Source organism: Arachis duranensis, chromosome 4 (assembly GCF_000817695.3).
Source record: "Arachis duranensis cultivar V14167 chromosome 4, aradu.V14167.gnm2.J7QH, whole genome shotgun sequence".
Lineage (NCBI taxonomy): Eukaryota > Viridiplantae > Streptophyta > Magnoliopsida > Fabales > Fabaceae > Arachis > Arachis duranensis.
Window position 1 is genome coordinate 38195180 of NC_029775.3, and position 10100 is coordinate 38205279.

Sequence of the window (10100 nt, forward strand, 5' to 3'; positions counted from 1 at the left end):
CACAATAATCCTACCCTTGATTCTCCACAATCCATCTTGATCCCATGATACTCTCCACTGCTTCCCTTGTTCGATAGCTGGCAACACTTTTGGTAATACGTCATCGTTTTGATGAGCCTTTAGGAGTTCATATTTAAAGTCACTTGAGATCTGTAATTGATTCAGGCAAGCTCTTCTAGCAACTTCATCAATATCCAACTTAAGATCCACAAACTTCTCCACTAGCTTCTCTTCCTTGATTCTCATCCAAGCTATTGTCAAAGACTTTTGGATTAATGCGTCTGCCACTACATTCGCCTTTCCAGGGTGATAACTCAATTCAAAATCATAATCCTTAAGCAACTCCATCCATCTCCCCTGACGCATATTAAGCTCTTTCTGATCAAAGATGTACTTGAGACTCTTATGATCAGAAAAGATGCTAAACCTTACTCCATACAAGTGGTGTCTCCAGATCTTCAATGCAAACACAATCGCCACTAATTCCAAGTCATGAGTTGGGTAATTTACTTCATGCGGTCTTAACTGACGTAAGCCACCACATTCTGGTGTTGCATCAAAATGCAATCCAAACCCTTTAGAGAAGCATCACAGTATACTTTAAATGGTTCATGCGGTTCCGGCAAGATCAAAACAGGTGCTGAAGTTAAATTTTGCTTCAAAATTTGAAAACTCTCTTCACACTCTGATGTCCAAACAAAATGCACTTCCTTCCTTGTCAACTTGGTCATTGGTAGTGCAATCCGGGAAAAGCCTTTGATAAATCTTCGGTAATATCTGGCTAAGCCCAAAAAACTTCTGACTTCCGTCACAGTCGTCGGTCTTTCCCATTCCGTCACCACTTCTACCTTAGAAGGTTCCACCGCTATTCCTCCTTTGCTCACCACGTGACCTAGGAACTTTACTTCCTCCTTTCAGAACTCGCACTTCGACTTCTGCTCTTTCAGGATTTACAGCACAATACTCAAATGCTCCTCATGTTCCTTTGCCGTCTTGGAGTAAACTAAGAAGTCATCTATGAAAATTACCACAAACTTGTCCAGAAAGGGACGAAAGACTCTGTTCATATAATCCATGAAGATAGCAGGTGCATTCGTTAACCCAAAGGACATCACCGTAAACTCGTAGTGTCCATAACGCATCCTAAACACAGTCTTAGGGATATCATCCTCTTTCACCCTTATGTGATGGTAACCAGATCTCAAATCGATTTTGGAAAACACCCCAGCTCCTTGCAGTTGATCCATCAAGTCATCTATCCTTGGCAGCGGGTACTTATTCTTCACAGTCACTTTATTCAACTGGCAGTAATCCATACACAGTCGCATCTCTCCATCCTTCTTCTTCACCAATAAAACTGGCGCTCCCCACGGTGACACACTCGGTCAAATGATCCTTTTGTTCAGAAGCTCCTCCAACTCAGTCTTTAACTTGGCCAGTTCTTTCGGAGCCATCCTATACGGTGTAATCGATACTGGTCTGGCTCCCGGTACCAATTCAATCGCAAACTCAATCTCCTTTTGAGGTGAGAACTCAGGTATATCTTCCGGAAATACTTCCGAAAAGTACCTAACTACCAGAATCTGATCTAAGTCTTGGGTATCGCCCGAAGCATTTGCAGTTAACAAGATGTAACCCTGACACTCTTCCCCACTACAGCGTACCACTACAGAGTTCAGGTAGTATCCCGCAACTACCACTGCTCCATTCTCTCCTTCTGGCATAAATCGAATTGTCCGTTCAAAGCAATCCAACAAAACCCGATTTTTCGACAACCAATCAAACTCCAAAATCATCTCCAAACCAACCATAGGTAAACAGATCAAATCATGTACAAAATCTCTACCCTCAAGCTTGAAACCTATTTGTCTACAACTTGACCTAATCATAACTGTCTGATGTGGAGTATGTACATGCAGATCAAAAGGTAACTCTGACACTTTCAAGCATAATTCCTCAACTTTAGCAAACGAGATAAACGAATGCGATGCTCCAATATCATATAATGCAATTAAAGTCTTATCACCAAATGAAAAAATACTTGATAAACCATTATTTTATGGTTTATCTTGTGCTAAATAGAGTGGATTTTATCAATCTTTTATACACTTATTCATATAAAATGCATGGTTTAACATTTTCCTTCCATAATTGGTGCTATGATTGAAAACGTGCTTATTTGGCCTTTAATTCATTATTTTTAATCCTCTCTTATTTCCATTCAATGCCGTGATATGTGTGTTAAGTGTTTTAAGAGATTACAGGGCAGGAATGGCTTGGAGGATGGAAAAGAAGCATGAAAAAGAGGAAGGAACATAAGGAATTAAAGATTTCAAGGGTGAGCAGTGACGCACACGTGTGAAGCACGCATCCGCGTGGTTAGGAAATAGCAGCGACGCGCACACGTATGGCATGCGTATGCGTGACTGGAAGATTGAACATCGACGCGTACGCGTGGAAGGCCGTCACGTGCTGCATATCAGAATTCACCAGGGGCGATTTTTGGGCCTCTTTTTGACCCAAATTTAGGCCCGAAAGTCCAGATTAGAGGTAGGGGTGTAGCTGAGACTTGGACACACTTTCATTCTCACTTAGTTTTTTAGTTTTTAGTTTAGTTTAGGGAATTTTAGAGAAAAACACCATTCTCTTAGGGTTCACAGTTTTTCTAAAATTCGCTTTTGGATTGGAACTTGGGAAGAGTTGCTGCTATCTCTGGTTGAAGACTTATCACTACAGTTTGCCTTTTCATTACTCTACTCTTTTGTTTTTCCATTCAATTGCTTGGATTCATATTATGATTTTCTTACTTCTACATTTATTAATATAATGAACCAATTTCAGTTTTAATTCCATTACTTGTTGAATTCCTTTCAATTACTTATTATCTCCAATTTTAGTTTTATTAATTTCAATTTTAATTTTAATTACCATGTCCTTTCTCTACTCCCTTCATATGTTTGTGAAAATGGCATTCACATTAACGGAGTAGAGCTCCCAACTTGACTTTGGAGTTGATTAATAGGGAACCATTGAGTTGGAATACTCAAGTGTTAATAGGTAATTGGAAATTGCTGCCAATTGGATTATCACTAACTCTAATCCTTCCTTGGGAAGCGATTAGGACTTGTGAATCGAAGTTGGTTACCTATTTGACCTTCCTTTATTAATTATAGGATAACCAAATAGAAGCAATAACCATTTCTCTATTATACTTGGAAAAACCAATAAGGATAGAAATTCCTATTAATTTTCTCCTAGTCGAGGCTTTTCAATTTCAAATACATAACATCATTAGTTATTGTTTCTTGCTTAAATTTTCAGTTATTTATTTCTCCAATTCCAACATCAAAATTTCTTAGAAAAATTCCTAGTCAATAATTCGCGCCTTGTTTCAACTCGTTGGGAAACGACCTGGGAATTCTACTCCCAGTTAATTATTCTAAATTCTGACAAACCCCTTTTAAATTGATAAGCGAAATTTTGGCCAGTTAAGAACTTTATTTACAATGCTATTTTATTATAAATTCTTAACTGGCAATTTTTCGCCCGTCAATTTTTGGCTCCGTTGCCGGGGAGTTGCAACAGTATGCTAAATTATTGATTGGTGTAAATATTTATTTTCTTTACATAATTACATTTTTCTTTTTATAATTTATTACCATGAGCTGTATGTTTCTTTCATTGAATGACACGATCATTACCGGATCTGAGCTTAGCCACATTTGATCCTGAGATTGAAAGAACTATTTCACGTATTAGGCAAGCTCGACGTTAGTTATTCTTCAAGGGTGGTGAAGGGGTTATACCCAATTTACCAGTCTTATCTGACGGTGAATCTGATGCGTCATTTGAGGAAAAAACAAGCTCATCTTCTACTGATTCTATTGATTTGAGTGCAGGTAATATGGCAGAGCCTAAGAGAATTACGATGAAAGAAGCGGGAGCTCTATATTTTACATTGCAACCATATCAAACGCGGCCCTCGAACTTAACTGCTGACTTTGAACTGAAGACCGCACTGATCAACCTTCTCCCTAGGTTTCATGGTTTACCTACCCAAGAGCCTATCAAGCACCTTAGGGATTTTCAGACAACTTGCTCAACTGCTAGGCGGCATGGTGCCAAAGAGCGTGCCGTCTGGCTATACGCCTTCCCATTTTCTCTTGAGGGAAAGGCAAAGGAATGGTTCTACACTCAACCTAAAGCTGTTGTTACTAACTGGGATCTGCTCAGAAGGGAATTCTTGGACAAGTACTTTTCGGCAGAGGTTACTAAAAGGCTGAGGAAAGAGATTTCCTCTATCATTCAAGAAGAAGCAGAGACTCTTTATGAGTACTATTGGGAACACATCAGAAATCTCCTGGATTCATGTCCCCACCCCAAGATTAACCACTTGGTATTGATTAGCTATTTCTTCCAAGGCATGAAGCCTCAAAACAAGACTCTATTAGATGCTACAAGTAATGGCTCTCTAACTAAGTACAAGACGGTGACTAAAGCATGGCAACTGATCACCGATCTAGCTGAGTCTACCCGAAATACAAGCCAACGGACTAAGCATCCCAAGGTTATTACAGAAATTTCTTCTAATAGTGAGACTGCTGCTCTCACTCAGACACTAGGAGAGATGACCAACATACTCAAGCAGCTCCAGCTTAATCAACAACAACCTCTGCCTCCTCCGCCGCAACATTGCCAAAAACTAGTCCCTCAGAGAGTGTGTGGAATATGCACTTGTTATTCTCACTATACTGATGAATGTCTTCAACTACAACAAGAAGACAACACCTTGGCGGCTACTCATAATTTCTACGACCTTCCAAACAAAGGATACTATCAGCAAGGCGGTAATTTTAGCCAATGAGGTAATTACAATCAAGGTTGGCAGGACAGCTTCAATCAAGGTTGGAGAAACAATTCCAACCAAGGATGGAGCAATAATTACAACCACGGTAGAAGTCAAAGATGGAATAACAACAACAACTATCAGCAGAACCAGAATCAGCAGAATGCTCCATACAGAGCACCTCACCAAAGGCAAGCCCAAGCACCTCAATTCAACCAACAACAAGCCCCTCAAATTACCTACCCTCTTCCTCTTCTAATGATGAGATGCTTCGCTTTATTGCGCAAGGATAAAAAGACATTCAGAATACACTTTACTCTACCATAAATGGTCTTAACTTGACTTTACAAGCTCTCATCTCCCAGTTGGAACCACCTTCTACCCCTAACAATCAGCCTTCAAGCTCAAATGTACTTCCTTCTCAACCTTTACCCAACCCCAACGGTGGAATCAATGCCATCACTTTGAGGTCTGGCGCTACACTGCAAGAGAGGAGTCCCGAGGAGTCAAGCTCAAAAGAAGATATTCAAGTTGAAGACATTGTTGAGGTAGAAGATGTAGAAGAGGAGGATGAGGTACAAGGTACAGTTGCAAAAGAAGTAGCTCAATCAAGGAATGGAGTACCTAAGGAAGATGATCCTGTGAGAGAAGCCATTCCCATTCCTTTTCCACACCTTGCTAGGAGAACAAAGAAGCAAATGGAGCTAGACCCCAAAATGGTAGAAATTTTCAAAAAGGTTGAGGTAACTATTCCCCTTTTTGATGCCATTCAACAAGTACCTAAATATGCTAAGTTTCTAAAAGATTTATGCATGCATAAAGATAAGATAAATGACATAGAAACAATTCCTTTAGGTAGCTCTATTTCTGCTTTAATGGGTGCTATACCGAAAAATGTAGCGATCCCAGTCCATACATGGTTACTTGCACTATAGAGGGTGTAGAATTTATTGACTGCATGTGTGATTTAGGTGCATGTGTTAGTATTATGCCATTATCTGTATATGATGCCTTAAAGCTTCCACCCTTGAAAAGGTTGGCAACACATTTTGTTTTAGCAGATAAAAGCACAATCTCAGTGGTTGGCATCGTGGAGGACGTCTTGGTGAGCATCAAGGGGCTGACATTTCCTATAGACTTCTACATTTTAGAGATGCCCCCTAGTGACTCCGACAGACCTTCGTCCATCTTTCTTGGAAGGCCATTTCTTAAGACTTTAAGGTTCAAGTTGGATGCCTTCTCAGGAACCTATTCTTTTGAGATAGATGGCAGAGCAGTGAGCTTCAACCTTGATGAAGCCATGAAGCATCCACCAGAAGATCACTCCATCTTCCAGTGTGATATTATTGATGAGATTGTAGCTGAAGTTTACCAAGGGACAGTAGACGAGACGACCATGGAGCAAGGTGCAAGTGTGTGGAAGCCCTCTGAATACACTGAAGACACCTTACCACCTGCAGCAGTCCCAGATGATCAAGCACCAAGCCTTGAGCTGAAAATAGAGTTGAAGCCCCTTCCACCCCACCTCAAGTATGCCTATCTTGAGGACAATTAGAAGCTCCCAGTTATTATTGCAAAGGAACTCACTTCCTAACAAGAGGAGCAATTGCTTAGTGTGCTGAAAAGACACAAGAAAGCAATTGGGTGGAGCTTGGCGGATATAGTAGGTATTAGCCCTTAGGTTTGCGAGCACCGGATTTTTATAGAGGATGGGGCAAGGCCTATCCATCAACCTCAAGAGTGGCTGAATCCCACTATCTTTGAAGTTGTGAAGAAGGAAGTAACTAGACTGCTAGAAGCTGACATCATCTATCTAATCTTGGATAGTGAATGGGTTAGCCCAGTACAGGTAGTTCCAAAGAAGTCTGGTGTCACAATAGTGAAGAATGATCAAGGAGAACTCTTAGCTACCAGAGTGCAGAATTTCTGAAGGGTGTGCATTGACTATAGGCATCTCAACTAGGCCACTCGTACGGATCACTACCCACTCCCTTTCATCGATCAAATGCTTGATCGCCTGTCAGGTAAATCGCACTACTATTTTCTAGATGGTTATACAGGATATTTTCAAATCCATATAGCTCCTGAAGATCAGGAGAAAACTACTTTTACATGCCTCTTTGGAACGTATGCATATAAGAGGATGCCTTTTGGCTTATGTAATGCACTGGCTACGTTTCAAAGATGCATGATGATTGTTTTCTCAGGTTTTCTCGAGAATTGTATGGAAGTTTTTATGGATGACTTTAGTGTCTATGGTGATTCATTTGACCTTTGCTTGGATAGTTTAGCTAGAGTTTTAGAACGGTGTACTAGTTCAAAGCTTGTACTCAATTTTGAAAAGTGTCATTTTATGGTAAAACAAGTTATTGTTCTAGGACATGTTGTTTCTAATACTGGCATTTCTATTGACCCAGCAAAGGTAGATATTATTTCTAGTTTACCTTAACCCTCATCTGTAAGGGAAGTCCATTCGTTCCTTGGTCATGCAGGTTTCTACCGGTGATTTATCAAGGACTTTAGTAAGGTAGCATTGCTTTTATCCTATTTGCTACAGAAGGATGTAGAGTTCGAGTTCAGTGGAGATTTCATAGAGGCGTTTGATAAGATGAAGGTTGCCTTGACCCAAGCTCTTATTGTGAGAGGGCCTGACTGGAGTAGGCCATTCGAGATCATGTACGACGCATCAAATTATGCGGTAGAAGCGGCGCTGGTTCAGTGTGAAGGTAAGGACCCTTATATTATTGCATATGCCTCTAAGACTTTAGACACCGCTCAGTCTAATTATACTACCACCGAAAAAGAGCTATTAGCTATTGTTTTTGCTCTGGACAAATTCAGAGCTTATTTACTAGGAACAAAGGTGGTAGTATATTCGGACCATGCAGCCTTAAAGTATTTGTTAGCTAAGAAAGAGTCAAAACCACGGTTAATCCGTTGGATATTGCTGCTGCAAGAATTTGATTTAGAAATCAGAGATAGGAGTGGTTCACAGCAAAAACTCACCCCTGGTGCTGACTCTGACCCGCATTTGGGTTCTTCCCACGAGTGCAATCCCTCGCGATATGACAAGGCAATACACAGTTGAAGCAACCAATTTGACTTCCTTTCCCTTTGCCACGCTGAAACTGATCGTGAATATTCTTCCTGAAACCTCCTTGACCTTGATGTGCATATCCTCCTCTTTTAAAGCCTTGACCTCTCGGATGGAAATATATGCCACATCCTTTGCTAGAGGTTCCCCCATGGGTCTCTTTGGATGCCGCTACAGTCTTGGCATACTCCTCAACCACCCTTGCTTTGTTCACCAAGTCGGAGAAGACACGGATCTCCATAGGAGCCACAATAGTCATGATGCTATCCTTTAAACCCCTCTGGTACTTAATGCACTTCCAGCTCTTGTAAGCCTCTAGGGCACCCTGACACACCCGAGAAAATCTACAAAGTTCCTCGAACTTGCTGGTGTAATCTGCCACAGACATGGAACCTTGTTTTAGCTGCATCAGTTCCATCTCCTTCACTTTCCTTGCAGACTCAGGGAAGTACTTCTTGTAAAAGGCCATTTGGAACACACTCCACGAAACATAAGCGTTCTGTAGCTGTAGCAAGAGACACTCTGCTTGCCACCAGGGCTGGGCCTCTCCTGCAAGTTGATAAGCGGCAAACTCTACATACTGATTGTGTGGAACATGTTGCCCCTGTAAAGCACGCTCCATGGCCTGGAACCAGTGGTCCTCTTCAGTAAGATTAGTTGATCCTCGGAAAGTTGGCAGATGAACCATAAGGAACGTCACCAAGGTCATTGGAACTCTTCCGGTGTTATCACCATTTCCTTCTGCATTATCATTAGCATTCCCTTTACCGTTGCCATTGTCGTTCCCGGCCGATTGACTTAGCCTCTGCACAGCTTGCAGAGTCACAGCAGGATTCGCCTCCATAGTGTTGGCCTGATTCGCCATCACCGCCATGAATTCGGCATGGTTGTCCGCCGGTTACTCATTCTAACTTTCACATGAAAGTGCTCAACCTCGTCTACGAGTGGCCATCTAGGATTCCTGTCTACACCAAACAATTGATATCAAGGTGATCAATATCAAAAGTCTAGTGCTTCAATTATCCTAACCGCTCTGATACCACTAAATGTAATACCCTAAATAGCCTAAGCCTTACCTCGCATTATAAAGCAAAGGTTAATCAAGGTTATGACAGTTCTAGGCTTATGCATATATTATATAGAAGAAATTAATAATATCTGGAAGCCTGATGAAAAGTGTAGCTTAAAAACAGGATTTGAAAAGCGCAAAACATACTATCAAAATTACTAACTTAAGGCACAAGAAACAGATGTAATATAACAAAATGTAGTAGTATAATATCATAAGAATCTGGCCACAACTCACGGAGTTTAAGCCGGCTAGCCATATACAGACTGTATATGAAACCAGACAGTAAAAATAGCTTATACAAGTTTTGTTCTCTCAAATACAAGCCTCTAGGCAAAACAAAATACAAAAGTGAGAGACATATACAAAATAAACCAAAGACTACAAAATATATCCGGATCCTTCGCTCCTGTCACCAGTCAGACAACTCACCGAGGTGGGTTGTGATCTGCATCTGAAAAACACAACAGAAATATGGTATGAGAACCGGAGGTTCTCAGTATGGTAACTGTTCCGAGGGTTACCTGAAACTGTAGGTCGATCTCAGACGAGATCTTCTGCGCTGGTCGGCGCAGTTATGTCTGACTTGATGATGGTGGCCAGAGCCGCCATGTCCGACTTGTTGGACTTGGTGGTTATGCTGATCCTTCGTCACCGGAGGGTGGTGGTACCTGCAAGGGACTCTGATGCTTAAGTTAGCAAGGGTATTAAGCAGGTTTTTAGTAGAATCAGAGTACGAGTTATACCTAGGTGCTCCAGTATATTTATAATAGCGTGGAATGACCTTTCTGAAGATAAGATAGTTATCTTATCTTATCTTTGAGTGAAGTCATCTTTATCTTTAAGGGAACCGCCCTTATCTTTTCTAGGCTTGGGCTGCCTTTAGATTTGGGTCGTGTTCTTCTGTTTGGGCCTCCTTGGGCCTCTGTAGCGGTTTGGCCGACCTCTTTAATCCTGATCTTTGAACAAGTTGGTCGTCTTGACTTCGATCAGCCTGGGTCGTGCAGCTCGACCCAACGCATGAATAGTGCCCCTGCTTGAGCTTGATCTTTTTTTAGAGGGCATGTCTTTTTTGATTTCGCCTTCTTTAG

At 41.3% G+C, this 10100-nt stretch overlaps 2 protein-coding genes across 2 annotated transcripts; both read right to left on the reverse strand.

Annotated features, from left to right (window-relative positions):
• Positions 1–1385: 1385 nt before the first annotated feature.
• On the reverse strand, positions 1386–1811 carry LOC110280421 (uncharacterized). Its single transcript, XM_021141457.2, has one exon. It carries the CDS (start codon positions 1809–1811, stop codon positions 1386–1388), a length of 426 nt encoding a protein of 141 aa, XP_020997116.2.
• A 6037-nt stretch (positions 1812–7848) lies between these two features.
• On the reverse strand, positions 7849–8814 carry LOC107483419 (uncharacterized). Its single transcript, XM_016104038.1, has one exon. The coding sequence runs from the start codon at positions 8812–8814 to the stop codon at positions 7849–7851; it is 966 nt and encodes a 321-aa protein (XP_015959524.1).
• Between the last annotated feature and the right edge of the window lie 1286 nt (positions 8815–10100).

What these genes read in the sequence shown, in the direction of transcription:
- LOC110280421 (XM_021141457.2), bottom strand. Translation starts at nt 1,811, where the DNA reads ATGGTTGGTTTGGAGATGATTTTGGAGTTTGATTGGTTGTCGAAAAAT.
- LOC107483419 (XM_016104038.1), bottom strand. Translation starts at nt 8,814, where the DNA reads ATGGCGGTGATGGCGAATCAGGCCAACACTATGGAGGCGAATCCTGCT.